Raw genomic sequence first — 17,392 nt, 5'->3', positions numbered from 1 at the left:
ACCACTTTTCTCACCAGCGTCTCTAGTCCAATACATCCTGGACACCAAGGCCAGAAAGTAATCTTTCAAAGTCATACTTTCTATTTATCCTTTTACTACAGAAAGCCCTTTAGTGGCTCCCCATTGTCAACAAAACCCAAATTCTTTAGGCTGCCATAAGATGACTTTCATAATTTGACCCAAGTCTGACTACAAACTTATTACTCCCAAATCCCAAATAATAATCCATCGTCCCAGGTAAACCACACTCAACACCAAAACATACCACAGTTGCTCAGCTTGAAGCCTCTGCTGACACCATTACTCCCCCTTCCCTTGGCAAGACCAATCTTCACCTTACCATTATAAATCCTCTCCCATTTCCAAAGTGCAGAGCAGAGTAGTTTCCTCTATGCCTAATCTTCTCTGTGACACATTTTCTGATCACTCCAAACTAGAGTTCAGTTCCTCCCACAGATAGGTACTGCTCTGAGAGGCCACACCACTCACTGACCTGGCCAGTCACTGTGTACATGGCTTGTTTTTCCAAGAAGCTGGTAAGTTTCACACCTTCCTTCTTCCACAGAGACCATCAGATTGCATCATCACCAGAACTAGCCTGGGTCTCACTTGTCCTTCTCTGCTCGGGATGGTAGTCCATGACAAGCAATAATTATTGAAAAGATGTATGGATGGATGGAAATGCCAAGCACGGTGTCTGACATATGAGATCAGTAAGTAAAAAAATTATCTGCTAACACTCTCAGTCCTTCAAATGAGAATCTCCACTCCGTGACACCTTAGCCATTTAGTGGTTCCTATGTAGGAACACTTCCAAAGAGAGCAAAGGCAAATGAAATTTATTCGGGTCTGACCAAAAACAAGCCCATTCACACAAACATCACAACTGAAGATCAACCGGAAGCTCCTCCTTCATCGCCCATCCTGATCCTGGCTTTGACGTACAGGATGCCAAGTGCAGGGACATTAGATGACAGAGCCAGAGCAGACTTCATGACAAAGAAACTTCAAATCCGTGAGCTTCAGTCACGGGGCAGAAATAGTCTGTGAGAACTAAAAGGGTGCCGGGGGGGAAAGAGGGAACTATGTCGATTGTGGGGTAGAGTCCATATATTTTAGGTAATTCCTAGAAAATGAAAAAAAAAATTTTTAATGAGAGATACCAGAAAACCTTTTAACACCTTTGCTGCCAACCCCTGGGGGAGGAGGGAGGAAGTGGTGGGAATCTCAATGAAAGCATCAAATGTCCAAAATCCAGAGGAAATTTAACGCTTCCTCTCTATTAATAGCTGGCCAGAGCAGTTAAGCCTCAAGTGAATTCTCCCCAGAATCAGATCCCTTATTGCCTGCGCTAATCCAGGCGACCCTCATCTCAAAGGAGGAAGTGCTGGAAACGGCTCCAGGGGCTTCGTCCGCTAAGCAGCATCTTCGGAGAGTGGGTGAGTCCTCACTCCCACTACCGTGGATGTGGAGCAAAGTGTGCACAGTGGTTCTCTGAGAGACGGAGACTCGCACTGCGGGGCCCCGAGTTTTGAGCTTTGCAACGCCCCGCAGCCTGAGATGGAAAAGCAGCTCCTCTAGCTCCAAACTCACCTGTTTTTTTTAGAACCTCTTCCATATACCCATTGCTCTCAGCTCCCAAAAGGCATCCGCAGAATCCTCCACCACCCAAGGTCCACCGAGCAAGAGAAGAAAAGGTGGAGGGAGTGGTGGCTGGGAGGAGAGGTCACCGGGGTCTCCTCCCTTGAGGTGGTCGTCGGGGAAGGGGCGTTGCTCGGCCCCTCTCCACTAAGCGGCAGGGATCCTCTCGGGGGCGCCTCACCGTGGGCAACAGGAACTGGCGAGGGCAGGGCGCGCTGGAAGGGCCGCACGCAAAAACTTTCCGTCCTGGAGCGCAACTCTGCGGGGAAGACCACCCCTCCCACGGCCCCAGGTCGCGCCTCTCCCAGGTCGCCCTCAACCCTCTCTCGCGTGTCTGGCCCCTAGGACCCCGGCTAGCGGGCGCCGGATGCCGGCGGAGCCGCAGCATCCTCACGCCCCGCGCGGCATCCTCTGGTCCCAGCGCTCAGCCCCGCCCCCGGCGGCGGGCGTGCTGGCGGCAGGCGTGCAGGCGCCGGGCCTCGGGGCGCCTCTCTGCTGCCCCTGGCGGCCGTGGATGCCGAGAGCCGAGCCGAGCCCGGCAGGGCGCTGAACGCCGGCTCCTCCTCCTGGCTCTCTCCTCCTCCTCCGCCTCCCTCCTCCCATCCCTCCCTCCCTCCCTCCCCCTTTCAGAACACTCAATGTCGGAACGTTCCGAAGATGACGTCGGAGCGTTCTCGAATCCCGTGTCTCTCGGCTGCTGCTGCCGAAGGAACAGGGAAAAAGCAACAAGAAGGAAGAGCAATGGCGACACTGGATCGCAAAGTGCCCAGTCCGGAGGCGTTTCTGGGCAAACCCTGGTCCTCCTGGATCGACGCCGCCAAATTACACTGCTCCGACAGTAAGAACCCCACCGCCTCCTCCTCCTTTTATTACCCTGTAACCTTTCCATTCACCTAGAGCCACTGGGAAAAAGTGTGTGTGTGGAGAGAGAGTGGCCCCCGGTGTCCTCCATGCTTCTCCCTCTCTCTAAATAAATACACACAGAGACAGATCATCAGTGCACAGAGAGAGGCCCTGCTGCCAGAGCTGTCTGTCTGTCTGTCTGTGCCCTCTCCCCGTGGCAGCCCGCGGGGTGGGCTTTCACAGCCCCACGGTGTATCCGTTTAAAAGGCTACTCTGTTGCTGCTTGCATAGTTTTTTTTTTTTTTTTGGTACCTATATGGGCCAGGTGGATGGAAATCCGGACTTGGGAGAAAATGTTGCATTGTCAATTTTTGAAAGATTTTCATATCCAGTATTTATATCGATCTGTTTGCAAATAAACACTCTCCCTTCCCCCCTTGACTTTGCCTCCCCCCCCTTTTTTTTCCTCTCTTTTTTTCCTTATTTTCTTTTTTCCTTTTCTTTTTCATCTGCAGATGTAGATTTAGAAGAGGCTGGAAAAGAGGGTGGAAAAAGCAGGGAGGTTATGAGGCTTAATAAAGAAGGTAAGTGGAGCTACTGGCATTTTAGTGTTAGCATGTGTGGCAGAATCTTCACAGGATTTCGACTATAATGTGAATTGTTCTGCTGGGTACAGAGTGACTAAGGCTTGTCAAAAATTGAGCACGCCCAGGTGACTACTGCTTCATGGTAACTTCTTTCAAAGTACAAATGCAACTGGGGGGTAGAGGGGTCGAGACTATTGAAGGCAGAAGTTTCCTGCACTTCAGCTGGAGTCCACATTTGGACCTTCTGATACATATCTGCTATTCGCCTTTGGAGCATTATTGCCAAATGGTGGGGGGTGGAAATTGTTGAAATGAGGAGCAGGGCTCCACTCACAAGTATCCCAGCCTTCCTTGTGGGTAAATACACAACAGTTTAATGAACCCCACGTGGTCAGTCATCCTAGCAGCTATTTCTCCACTAAAAACCGTGGTACATGGCAAACCTTTGCAGCAAGTTACGTTTGGCCCACTTTACATTTGGTCACAGATTCTAATGTGGTGAGCAGGGGCATCTGTGTATATAGCCTCCAGCCGGTCACCCCTCTCTGTTTCCCCAGCGTGGAAATACAGTACCTAAAATGGAACACAGTGAGTAGCTAGGTCATCCCAGACAGAGGCAGGTGAGTGAAGCCACAACCTGCTGGAACTGGGCATCAAACACACATGGTCATCATAAATAAATCATGGCCTGTTCATGTTTGCAAGTCTACCATATGTAACTGTGGCCTATGGGCTTCACATGGAGCAACTCCAGAGACCACTTCTCTTGAACGAATGGATGGGTTCAGTTGAATTGTGATTTACTAACTGGTGTCTTGTAAATGTGTTTGACTGAAATTGGAGGTAGGAGGAAGTGCAGGGGTGCAGAAGAGGTTGGCGGGAAGTGTGGAAAGTGTTCAGCCATAACTAGGCCATAGGAGCCTGGCTCATCCAAAATGAATGGAGAAAAAGGCCATTAGATGCCAAAGGATGGTTTCCCTCATAAAACGCGATGTCACCCTGATAGGCAGCCAAAACCTGCTTGGAAAGATGGAACTTGTTTTGTGGATCACACCTCAGACAGTTGGTTTTCTGTGCCTAATTGTTTCCTGACCATCCAGTGAGAGGAGAGTTTGTGCTTCAGAAAAAAAATGACATGGAGGTTAAAAATGCATGCATATTCAAGGACAGCTCTCTTGCATAATGTTTCTGCTAATTAAGCACTTTGATTGGAAATGAAACCGTATTCTAAAGATGTTTGCCTCTAAATATCTTAGTGTGATCTTGACATGTGTCTTTAGGATGCACAAGGGAATGATGTCAAGTGGCCTTCTTACAAGTGGCAGCTTATTTGTGCTCAGTGTCCTTGTGTGTTGGCATTGGAAAGTATCACTGGAAACTGTTTTTCTTCACAGACAAACTCTTGACACCTTTAAAAAACTTATGGGACTCAGTTATTAGACCAGTGGTAATGAAGAGGTTTCCAGAAAAGATGAGCTTGTGAAAACCTTTAAAGTTGAATAATGGTCATGGTATGGCCCAGAATTGGCACCTCTTAGGCCTGGTTGATAGATTATGACTATAACACACAAAAATATTCTGCACCCTCCCCCAAGCTTCTATTTCAGAAGACCCTTATTTTCAGATTCTCTTTGCCTCATGAGAAATAGATTCTTTTAAGGGGGAAAAAAAAAAATGTAAAGCTCTCCTTTCCTTAGAAGCCACAAGTGGTACATCTTGCTTATATCTGTAAAGATGTAAGCTTATATCTTGCTTTCACCTGTAAAGATACAAAGATTTCTCTTCTAATTATGTGTATTTGTATTACGGAGCCCCACTTTTCAGTGTAACTGTGCGATTACTCAGTTTACGAAATAGCCATGTATGGGCTGAAATCTCTGTTCGTGGGCCTGGTGGAGCAGGCCTGGGTTATCAGTTCCTGGACTTCCTGTATACGCACACAATTTTCTTCATGGATAGATTGTGTGTGTATGTATATACATGAACTGTCTCTTCTTCCCGTGGTGAGGAGCTTAAAGGTTTAGCTGAGACTTGGTATCAGGATATTTGGTTGCCAAAGTCCCCAGAAACACTGGTTGCTTTCGTCTTGCCATTGGCCTTCTTGCTGGAGTCATTGAGTGGGAAGTCTCAGGTACCTGATTGTGGATGGATCTCTGCAGGACACAGTGTGGCCTGGGTGTGACTGTTTTTCTCCAGGTGGTGAGCATACATAGAAAGACCAGGATGTCATCAGTAGTAAGCAGGTCTTGAGACTGCTTTAATAACAATTAATAGGTGAATTTAGGAATTCCAATTAAGAAATGAAGGTATATGATCCAGATTTTGATGTGAATTTTTTTATTGTAAAATAAATATAAAATTTATCATTTTAACTATTTTAAAGTCTCACAATTCAGTGATACTGTATACACTTAGTATCACTTAGAATCACTTAGTAAGTATACTAAGTATATTAAGTGATACTAAGTATAGTCACAGTGTTGTACAACTCTCAACACTATTCATTTCCTGAGCTTTTTCATCATCTCAGCCACAAACCCTGTTTCCATTATATTAATATAATAATTTCCTATTCCCCCTCCCCTGGGGCTAAGCCCTGGAAACTTGTATTCTATTTTCTGTCTCTATGAAGTTGCCTATTCTAGATACTATATATTTGCAATATATGACCCTTTGTGTCCATCTTCTTTCACTTAGCATCATATTTTCATGGTTTATTCATGAGGCAGTATGTATCAGAATTTCACTCCTTTTTATGGCTGAATAATATTCCATTGTACGTATATATCATGTTTGGTTTATCATCCGTTAATAGACATTTAGCTTGTTTCCATCTCTTTACTATTGTGAATAATGCTGCTGTGAACATTGTGATATGATATTTTTTATGGACTAAACTCTGAGGGAAAAGCCAGGCTGGAAAAATGAAAAAAGAATCATTTTATCTTCTGCCTCCATCTGGCCACAGCTTCAGAAGGAAGTAAGGACTTGCAGACTTTTGAACAACCTGACTATTGTAATATAGTTCCTTCTCCATTCCTTGAATCTTTTTCTACTTCAGCTCCACCTATATCAGTATGAAATGTTAGCTGAATGATTTGAGATTTCTGTAATAAAGTCTTCACGCTCATGTTACGGTTTATCCAAAGTTAGCTACAATCATGTCAAGAGGAATTTGGCAAATGCTTTTTTTTTTTTTTGGCAAATACTTTTGAACCTTGCCAGATCATCACTTGGGTTCAGAAGGCATAGTTATTTCTGTGCTTGAATGTAGTCATGTGGGGTTATATTGAGACTGAAGGGTGAAGGGAGCAGGAGAGAGGGCTTTGAATCTGCTTTCTAATTCCAGTGTCTGACCTTGGGAACCTCACTTTCCTTGTTTGGGCCTGCTCTGTTTCTTGTAAAGTAAGGGAGTGGTTTTAAAATCTCCTCTGGTCCCTCTGAGACCTATGAACTTAAGTTCCTTTATTGAATGTACCTACATTTGAGATGCAGTCATACTACACAGACTGTTTAACGGTAGACAATTCACCTGCCAGTGCAGGAGATGTGGGTTCGATTCCTTGGTCAGGAAGATCCCTTGGAGGAGGAAATGGCAACTCACTCCAGTATTCTTGGCTGGGAAATCCCACGGACAGCAGGCTGATGGGCTACTGTCCGTGGGGTTGCAAAGAGTCGTACACAACTTAGTGACTAAACAACACAAAAAAAGCAAGCCTTCACATTAGAAATATCTTATACTACAAATACTGGACTTATTTTCTTCTTTTATAAGCTCTTGGTGCCAAACATCACTGCATCTCGTACACAAGCCTAATTGTCCTCCAAATAGTTTGTGAGTGGTGTGTGGACTTTAAGACTGAGAAAACTAAGGGTCTGTGACCAAAACCCAGGGTGATGTGTTCCCCATAGTGGAGAGGGGATAGACCTGGATCTGAAGTGCTACAATTTCCTCAAAAGGAGGGTCCCAGAAACCTTATTAGCCTAATCTGTGAGCTGCCATTATGATAGGAAATTCCAAGGAAGGCCAATTCATCTAGCTAACCTTTTAAAATAATTTTCTTTCTCTAGCTTCATAGATTTATTGGAAGACATTTTTCTAAGCTAATTGAGGGAAAACTTCGTGATTTAGAAAGATGCCTCTCTTTTCTAATTGCCTCACCTGAACTTTTTATTTTTTAAAGAATGTGCATTTATAAGTAAGGACCAGGTATGTATGGATCGATGTCCTGAACTATACATCAAGTTGCCCAAAAAGTTCAGAGATAATAGCAGGGTTATGTTGTGAGGATTAACTGAGACAATACAAAAGAGTTTAGCACATAGTAAATGCTTAATGAATTTGTGCCTTTCTTAATTTTTAGATGTTATTAAGATTATCATCATCATATATTAATGAAGCTAGTTCTAGAAAATTTTGTTATTAGAATTAATGAGGATTTTTAACTAACCAGTGATGAATGGAATAGATATACCCAATCAGAAATTTTATTTCTAGAGTAAACCATGTTGTCATAATTTTATAAAGCTGAAGATTTTTTGAAAGCTGATTTCTGTGATATCCATGCTTTTGATGAAGTACAGTTGATATCTAGTCATTGATAAGTTTTATCAAGTGCTAGAAAAAATTACTTTGGCAGTTTGGGACTTATGGCTGAGAAGAGTTTTCAGAGTTCTTTCTGGGGACCAGGATGTTTTAAAAAATATTTTTTAAATGATTAATGAGTTGTTTGATCAGGAAGGATAGCAAGTCCTCAGTGGATCATTGTTTGGGTCCTTTGGAGGGCTGCCTTCGTTACTTCAGGCGTGTTTCTGTGCATCAGTGTTGCCAGGTGTTTTGATTTGATGTAGGTAAACTTGTGGAATGCTTCCAATCTGAAAACTGTTCTGGGGCCAGTAAGATCTTGCTGTGATTGTGAGAGTTTGGTGTTCTGCTAATGCTGGTGGAGTTAGGCTGGAGCACAGGAGGAAGCAGGGAACATGGGAGTGTGTTCAACTCAAGTTTAAGAATTTTTCAGTTATAGCTGGATGGGGGCAAATTAGAGAAAAGATGGTAACTGACCTGATAAGAACAAAGGGTTCTTGGAATCCAAGTCAGGGAAGCTAGCGACAAGTGGTTGAGATTTATGGGAAACTGTGGACTGGTCCCCTTTATCATTATACAGACAACTCTGTTATCTATGCTAATAGGCAATGGGAAGACACCCAGTCCACAGATTACACTGATAAACCTCATTTTCACCATTAATTTCAACTTCTTTCTCCATTAAGCCTACCTTCCTCCCCTTTTGCTAATAAGCAGCAACATTTGTTCACTTTGGCATTTCATTATCATCTCTCTTCTTTTGCCCAGTGCTTGGGATGAAAGGATAGGAGAAGTGGAGTGGCCTCAATGTGACAGGGAGGAAAGACGTAAAGGAGGAGAAGACTTGGGGAATGAATCAACTTCACAGTTTCATCCAGCTGATAGAGAAGGGGGAGCGCCATGACCAAGATGGCAAAGCTGAGAGAGGGCATTTTCAATACCATCTAGTTTTGAAAATACGGAGCTTCTAAAATAAGTATCTTTTTATACATACATGTATTTCTATGTACTTGAGTTCTTCTGTGGAGAAAGTGTGGCTTTAGCTCTTCCCCAAATAGGAGGTTAGGCAGGTTGGGCACACTTTGAAACACTGCATGTGATCTTGCTGCCTAAGCCCAGTTAGCCTGTGCTGGGTTCTCATCATGTCAGTCTACAGGAAGGAATGACACTTTATAGCTGGAAGATGTAAACTGTTTCTGTCTCTCATTCAAAAGTTTATTTTTTCAATAATGTTCACATGTTACAATGTTGAGAAGGATATGCAGTGAAAAAGAAAGTCTTTTACCGTTGTCCCCAGTTGCTTGTGTATCCTTTGCAAGATCCTCTAAGTGCATTCAAGTAGATACATGGATAGTTTTTCCTGCCTGCTTTACCCACGTGGCTAATAACATCCTATAAGTATTGGGTAGTATCTTGCCATTTCCATGTATCTTAGGTAGCGGTCCACATCAGAGACAGTTCAGCCTGCCTCTCTTTTGTGCCTGCATAGTGGGAAGATGGGGCTTCCCTGGTGACTCAGTGGTAAAGAATTCGCCTGCCCATACAGGAGATGTGGGTTTAATCCCTGGGTCAGGAAGATCCCCTGGAGAAGGAAATGGCAACCCACTCCAGTATTCCCTTGTGGCTCAGCTGGTTAAAGAATCTGCCTGCAATGCGGGAGACCTGCGTTTGATCCCTGGGTTGGGAAGATCCCCTGGAGAAGGGAAATACCACCCACTCTAGTATTGCCTGGAGAATTTCATGGACAGAGGAACTTGGCTGGCTACTGTCCATGGGGTTGCAAAAGAGTCAGACACGACTTAGTGAGTAAACAACAGCATAGTGGGAGGGTAGTTTAAGCCTCTGGGTGTCTTGCTTCGTTTTTATTTATTGGTTGATTTGTATTGATTTTTGGTTGCATCAGGTCATAGTTGTGGCACGCAAGACTTTTGTGGGTTGCACGGGGTCTTTTTCCTAGCAGCACGCAGGCTCAGTAGTTGCAGTGAGCGAACTTCTCTCTAGTTATGTGTGGCCCAGTATTAATAGTTGCGGCATATGGGCTGAGTTGCCCCACAGCATGTAGGATATTCATTCCCCGACTAGGGATCAGACCCACGTTCCCTGCATTGGAAGGTGGATTCTTAACCACTGAACCACCAGGGAAATCCCTTGGTTAGTTTTTAATATCTGCTTCTGCTCTCCTGGCTGCCGTCATGCCTTTGAGACCGAGTGACATTGGGCCGACGCTAGGCTAGGCCTGGGGGGACAGCCGTGAACGAGCACGAGCCCCTCCCTCATGATGTGCCCATCCTAGCAGCCAAGGCAAATGTTAAAAAAAGTCATGGCAACCGTGATGAGTGCTCAGAAAGGGAAAATTGGGGTACCGTTGGGAAGTATAATGGCGAGCATAATTTAGGTTCTGGGCTCAGGGTGTGTATTCCTGAGGAAATGGTATTTATGCTAAAACCTGGAGAATGAATATGCAGAGCTGGGCAGGACAGATTTAAAGGAAACAATGTGTGTGCAGGCCCAAAGTGTGAGAGAATATGGAATGTTCTAGAAACTAAAAAGTCTGTCACTTGTGTGACAAAAGTGAAGCAGAGAGCGGTACAGTTTCTCAGCAGGGACTCTACTTCTTTGTGGTAGAGCACTGACCTGGGATGTTGTTGGATGTTTAGCAGCATCCTTAGCCTCTATCCCTGGATTCCAGTGGAACCTCTCCTTCCCCTGAGTTGAAAAAGCCAAAAATGTCTCCAGACATTGCCAAAGATCCCAGGAGTGGGCTGGGATGGTGCCAAATCACCCTGATAAGAGAACCACTGGTGTAACGTGAGGCTGGAAAGGTAAGAACACAGGAGAAACAGACTCAGCAATGTTCTGCTACTATCTGTCCATGTCTTAGACCCAAGTTCCCAGTGAGGCGGCCTTACTGAATCCTCAGCAGGCAGGTGTGGAGCTGTGACTGTTGTCCGCAGGGGGCTACATTTGGAAGCATCTAAATGGAGAAGACTCCACCCCTCACAGAGCTTTCCTCCAAATTTCCAGGATGACCCCTCCAAAACTTCATGTCCATAGTAAATGGTTATAACACTGAGATTCAGGTTCGGCTCAGCCTTCCCTCACTGTGGGTGGAGGAGACCCCAAGCCACCGATTCTGATAATAATGGCATTTATTGTATGGGGGCCCCTGATGTCAAAAGCAGCATGGTGAAGCATTAAGGATTTCAGTTTATATTTAAAGTCAGGCTGGAAATACAACTGGCATTCTGTGCAGTTGATTACCCCTGGGATTTGTCTGAAATGGGGATGCACATGATGGAGAGCAGAGCGGCTGGCTTCAGTATTTCCATGTTAAGGATTAGAAAATAGGGAGAGCAGAGGAGGATCTGATTCCTTAGGGCTCTGGCCCACGTGCCAAGTGGTCTGTGGTGTTGTTTAGGACTAGAAGGCCGTGTTCACTCAAGCCAGTGGCTTACAGGGGCCTGCTGTCTCCAATCCAGAAGTGGTTTAAGAAAGACAAATTTGGGTTTTTCCTGGTTTTCTGTGTGCATCGTGTTTATATCCTTCGGGCTAACCTTTCATTCACGACCTTTTGTTTCATTCATGACATCTTTTGGAAGTAGACATAAAGTGATAGCAGCAGACACACCAAGACCCTGTCGTCATCAACATCTTTTTCCCCGAGGACCACAACCCCGGAGGTGGCCCAGTGTTCACACCTGGAAGCTCGGATCATTTAGTGACTGCCCCAGAAGTGACGTCACCAAGATGGTGATGTAGGTCGTTCCCAACTTTACCCCTCCTCTCGAGAACAACTACCAGCTGTTTGTGGACACGGCACCACTGAGAAAATCCTAGGACATGGAAGTGAGGCTGGAGGATACCCCTGTGCCAGAGAGCAAGACAGACGACTTCAGAAAGGTCAGAGGAGTAGCTGCCCACAACTGTATGTCCCTACCCCAAGCCGGCAGTACCTTGAGGAGAGGCTGCCCCTCTCCTTGCAGAGGGCTGGAGAGGCATCTACCTTCCCCAGTGTTGTGGGTCACTTCTTGGGAGCCCCTACACCTGTCTTGCCTCCTGGGGACCATGGGAGAATCTCCAGGGCTTGACCACTGGGAATCTAATCATGCCTGCAGTAATTGAAGGTAGCCATAATGGAAAGGGAGAGGGTTGGTCAACGGGTTGACCTTTTTCCAAACTATAGAAACTGAATGTCAAGGGCTGACTTCCTTGTGTCTCTCCTAAAATTCTTGGTACGATGTTGTGCCGAGGAAGGGCTCCCAGCTAATGCTGGTTGGCTGGCTCTCTTACTCCTTCCTGTGGCAGAGCTCAGATTGGCTGCATCAGCCGAATGGACCCGGGTTTGGATCCGGAGGCACTTGAACTCGTGATGAGAGTCTAGGGAAGTGCTTCCTGCAAAGGCCGAGGACCGTTACCGTTCCGGTGTTAGTCTTGGCTATACAGTTGCCGCTAAGTCAAGCTGGAATTCCACTGTGGGGAAAGCTTTTGTTTCTGTATGGATGCTTTATCCTTGTACCTGTGGTTTCGTAACGTAATTCTGCTTGCCAATTTTAGGGATCGGGTGCTTAAAGAAAAAAGTAAACCAAGTAAATACTCTCTAGGGCAGGACAGAGTAACACCAGGAAGAGATAAAAGTGACTCACTGACAGGCTCTTTGAACACAGAAGCAGTTATCAGCAGACCTGCTCTGTGAAGCTGATTGTGATTCTCTGAATATGAACAGTTCAAGGACACCTTCTGCTGGGGGACGGTGAGAGTGGAGGAGCTCTGTGGCCTTGCCCCAATACTCCAATAGGTCATGGAGTCCCAGGTTGGGGGTGGGGAGACAGGACATCCAAACTGATGACACTAACCAGGGTATGGAAGATGGTTGAGACATGTGCTTAATTTGGTCATGTCAGGCCAAGGTGGTGTCTAGTTCTTTTTAAGAGCATAGTGGCCACAAAAGGGCAAATACTGTATGATTCCACTTATGCAGTGTTCCTAAAAGAATTAAATTCATTGAGAACAAGAGTAGAGAACATTGAGAACAAGGCTACCAGGGCCTAGGGAGGGGGAATTCTCTACTGAGAATCTGTGTTTAATGGGTATAGAGTTCCAGGTGGGAAAAATGAAAACGTTTTGATAGATTGATGGTGGTGACAGTGAACCAAACACTTAAAAATGATAAGATTTTAGGTATATTTTATTGCAAATATATGTTGATGTTGCAGGCTCAGAAGCTTCATGGAGCATTATTTAAATTTGAACCTAGCCACTTACAAGCTGTGTAGTAAGATAACTTTTCTGAGCCTCAGTTTCATCATTTTCAGAACAGGAATAATACCAGCTCTTAGGGTTGATGTGAAAATACATGAAGTACTATCTGGCATACATTAGGTACTCAGTCATGTAAGCTTTTGTTATGATGGTTGTCACTTTTACCAGACGCTTGGATCCTTTTCCTTGCCTTACACTAGCTGCCACTGCCAAGGGGCACATAGCATCCTTACTGCTCCAGGAGTGTGCCTGGGCTCCCTGGGCATCTTTAGTCAATATTTTATCCCTGGTGCTTTAAGGATGCCAGGAATAAAAACAAGAGGAGTTGGACCCATGTTCCTGTGCTGTGAGTTTTCAAGGGTGAGTCAGTTTCAGTTTTCCAAAGTGTAGCCATTTTGGGGACCCTGTGTTGAAATCACCTAGGTACTTAACTTAGCATCCCAGATTGCAGTGACACTGAATCAGAAGCACTCGGCCTAGAGCATAGGAGTGTGCGTTTTAACAAGCTTCTCCGGTGGCTCTGATATTACTGAACTTCGGTTACAGGAAGTAGCACTTGACCCTGCCCGCCTTGAGAATTCTTTGTGAAGCTCTTGAAAATCTGAGACACCAGGACCACTCCCAGACACTTGTTTTCCATAGGCTCAGTTTAAGGGATTCTGGGGAGCTGCTTACATGTTTTAAAAATTGATGATGATGCTTATGTGTTTTTAAAAGTAACAATCCTAGCTTCCATTTACTGGTTATTGAGTAGATACCAGACGCAGAACTAAATGTGCATTTTTCTCATGTAATCTTCATGACATTCTGTGAGACAATTCCTGTTATCAATCTCGTGTTAGAGGTTAGGATACAGGCTCAGAGACCTTAAGTGATTTACCCAAGGTGATACAGAGTGAGGAAGAAGAGCTAGGATTTGAACTGAGAGACAGGATGATTCCAGAGACAGTAGTTTGTTGTTGTTGTTGTTTTAATTTTTGTCTGCACCATATGCCATGTGATATCTGTTCCTTGACCAGGGATCAAGCCTGTACCGCCTGCCTTGGAAGCACAGGGTCTTAACCGCTAGACCACCAGGGAAGTCCCCCAGAGACAGTACTCTTAAGCACTGTGTCCTAATGTTGCTCTAGGAGCAGGGCTTGAACTAAGGTGAGGCCAGCAGGGCATCCAGGACACACATTTACACAGGCTCCTGCGAGTGCAGAGCAAGGGCCTCCTTAAATGTTGCAGCCTGAGCACCTCACTTGCCTCACCGTAGTACCAGCCCTGCTTCACTCTAGTACCAGCCCTGCCTCAAAAGGCATGATCTTTAAACAAAATGGTTATGTTTTTCTTCCCCCTCATGTGTGTGAGCCAGTGGCCTGCTGATAGGGCCCCAGGTCTTCCCCTCAGTGAAATGCTTTTTCATCCCAAAGCCCCAGCTCTGGGGCCTCTATGGTCAGAGCCCTGGCCTCGGGGATATCTCAGGAGCTGACTCAAACTGTTCCTTTTTGGGAGAAGGTGTTAGCAAAGATGGTTGCCAAGCAACTCCAGGGGCATCTATCGACAGTGATGATTTCTCTCTCTTTTTTTCCTCCTTTTGAACATTTTCTCTGCCGCTTTTCAGTTTCCCTCTTGACATTGGGATTGTTAGTAATTTCACGAAGGATGTGCTCCTTTGGATGATGGAATGGAGACTCCTTTTCACTGCCTGCCAGTTAGAGGTGTCCTTTTGATGGGCAGTGCACCTGCTAAGTGGGTGTGAAAGACCTTTGCCTTCTTCAGCTATAGAGACACCCTAGTTGTGACTGGCTGAGGGGCAGTGACAAAGAAGAGTCTGTGACTGGAGTGGCCGAGAGAGACACAGAATGCATCTCCCATATGCAGGCAGGGCCACGTGGTGATGTTCAGGTCCGTGATTCTGGCTTTCAGCTACTCCCCATTACCTAGGGCATTTTGCATTTGGTAGTGGGGCCCTGGCTGATCTTAGAGGGAACTGGAGTTTCTCTCTCTCGGTGGTTTTACATGTTTCCTCTTTAGCACTGTCCCTCCTACTCAGTTCCCTCATTAGTGTGGGGTTTCAAGTGACCTTTCATGGGCCCCAGTCACTTGGTCTGCTGGCCAGTGTTTCAATCCTCCCAGAGAGGCCAAGAGCTCGTGGGCTGGAGGACCTTTCCCACATGACAAAATCTGCTTCAGACTGTCAGGAAGAAAGGGAAATGTCGGGAAAGTAAAACAAGGCATGTTTGGGTGAGGCTGGCTCCATTCTTCCCACCCACCAGCGTCAGCCCGGTGAGCCCTGTCCTTAGACTCCAGGCTTCTGTTCTTTGGCACTACACCCTTGACCTTGACCGTTGTGTCCCTCCTCGCCATCTTTTGCAGAAGCAGGGCAAATGGACTCGAGAGCCCTGCCACTTTCAAAGGCTCAGACCAAACACTTACTGGCAGAAGACCTTTAAAAAGAGAGCTGGCTCTGTTTTGTGCAAATCCAATATAGAATAATCCAGCCTTAGACTGGGAGGCTGTTTGCTTTCCAAATGAGATTATTAGGGATTTCATTAGATAATAGACTGCCCTCAAGCTTTTGGGACACCTTATTTTCTTTTCCAAAGTTTTGTTGATGCCCACTTTTGCATCTGTCCTGCTGGCCCCCCGTCCTGGCTTTCCCCTCCCTCCAGGGTTTGCTCTGTGGGAGCCCGCCCTGCTCCTTGCTCACCCCTCTGGTGTGCTGTATTGGACAACCCCTCATGGATGTTCTCACTGCACCCCCAATCTCCCTAGACACAGTGCAAGTGCAGAGCTTTCTTTGTATCTTCCCTTAGCCACTGTCTTGAGAAAGACCCTCCCTCCCTTCCTCTCACCCTCCTGCTCTCTCTGTAGGAGCAGTTCTCTACCCCTCTCCATTCCCTCCACTCCCTCTGCCCCCACCCCAGGCAAGCCTCAGTTTTTATAATAGCTGCTTAATTGGCCTCCCTGTCTCCATCTTCCCAGCATACCAATTCAAAATTAATCTCCCGAAAAGTCACATTTTATCAGGTTGTTCCTGGAGTGAAAACCTATCATCACTTCCCCCATCGACTGCAGTTAATGCAGTGTTCTGGGTCCCCTGTGCCTCAGTCCCTTCAAATCCTGACAGGTGGTTTGCCCCTTACCAGCCCCCTTCCTTCCTCGTCCTCATCTTTGGTCTTTGCCTCCCTTTCCTGCTGCAGGGCCCAGGCCTCATTCCTTCTGCAGAAGCTTTCCCAGCCTCACAGGCTGTGCTGCCTGCCCTGCTTCTGGATACCGTGCTGCTGGCCATACCCATCGTGCACTTCAGCCCCTACATCTTACACTTTGTGGCCATTCTGTTGCTCACCTGATATATTATTTTCACAACTGCGTTCATTATAATCTGGTGGATTTGGAGGTGAGGGAGAAGGAACCACATCTTCCCGTTTTCTTCCCTGAGTTGTTTTCAACTAAAAAGAGTGCTACAATTCAGCTAGACATCCACTTTGGTTTTCAGGAATGTGTCTTGATAGATCTGCATTTTCATTTCTTTTTTCTTTTTTTTTTTTAATGTGGTAAAATGCAAATAACATAAAATTTATCAGTTTAATCATTTTTAAGGGTACAGTTCCCTGATAGCTCATTTGGTAAAGAATCCACTGGCATTACAGGAGACCCGGTTTGATTCCTGGGTTGGGAAGATCTCCTGAAGAAGGGATAGGCTACCTACTCCAGTATGCTTGGGCTTCTCTGGTGGCTCAGCTGGTAAAGAATCCACCTGCAATGCAGGAGACCTGGGTTTGATTCCTGGATTGGGAAGATCCCCTGGAGAAGGGAATGGCTACTCACTCCAGTATTCTGGCCTGGAGAATTCCATGGACTGTATTGTCCACTGGGTCACAAAGGGTGGGATACAATTGAGTGACTTTCACTTTCAGGAGTGTTAAGTACATTTGCATTGTCCTGCAACTAATTCCCTGAACTTTTGTCATCTCATAAAACTGAAGCTCTATATCCTTTAAACAACTCTACATTTATATTTTCCTCTTTAGAAACAGTCTGGAGATGATCTGTGAGTCTCTTTGATTTAGCACCTGATTTTTTGACGCTGTTACAATTCCGAGAGCTAGCAAGCCTCCTGAAGTTTCTGCTCAGGTGGCTCCAAAGAGCAAAAAGGCTCAGCTCAGCATAGGGTGTTGCAGCCCCAGGATCCTCCATGGGGTCCTGCGTCAGTGGTGAAAATTCACTGAAAGAGTGCTGTGGTTTGGCTCATCAGCACCTTTAAGCAGCATGAAGTTTCTTGGTTCAGATTTGGTGGTAAACCCCACCACTTGCACCCTTGTTTCTTTTTTACCCCACCATCTTTATGTTACAATTAAAAATTTTCACATGTATGAAAAAAGTTGAAATAATAGCACTATGGGCATTCACAAATGCATCCCTTAGAATTAAAAAAATCAGTTCACATTTAATCTGATTTTTTATAAAGATATGTGTATATATATATATT

General features: G+C 45.6%; 1 protein-coding gene across 4 annotated transcripts in view; it reads left to right on the top strand.

Annotated features, from left to right (window-relative positions):
* Positions 1-2,298: 2,298 nt before the first annotated feature.
* ATXN7L1 (ataxin 7 like 1) overlaps positions 2,299-17,392 on the top strand; it is a 255,392-nt gene continuing 240,298 nt past the window's right edge. For all 4 annotated transcript variants that reach the window (XM_068972931.1, XM_068972930.1, XM_068972929.1 and 1 more), the window contains exons 1-2: positions 2,299-2,479; positions 3,000-3,068. In XM_068972931.1, coding sequence (XP_068829032.1) covers positions 2,299-2,479; positions 3,000-3,068 — 250 coding nt within the window. The remainder of the gene's footprint in view (positions 2,480-2,999; positions 3,069-17,392) is intronic.

Source organism: Capricornis sumatraensis, chromosome 5 (genome assembly GCF_032405125.1).
Source record: "Capricornis sumatraensis isolate serow.1 chromosome 5, serow.2, whole genome shotgun sequence".
Lineage (NCBI taxonomy): Eukaryota > Metazoa > Chordata > Mammalia > Artiodactyla > Bovidae > Capricornis > Capricornis sumatraensis.
Note: the sequence above shows the minus strand (reverse complement) of the source record. Positions and strands in the feature narration are given on the sequence as shown.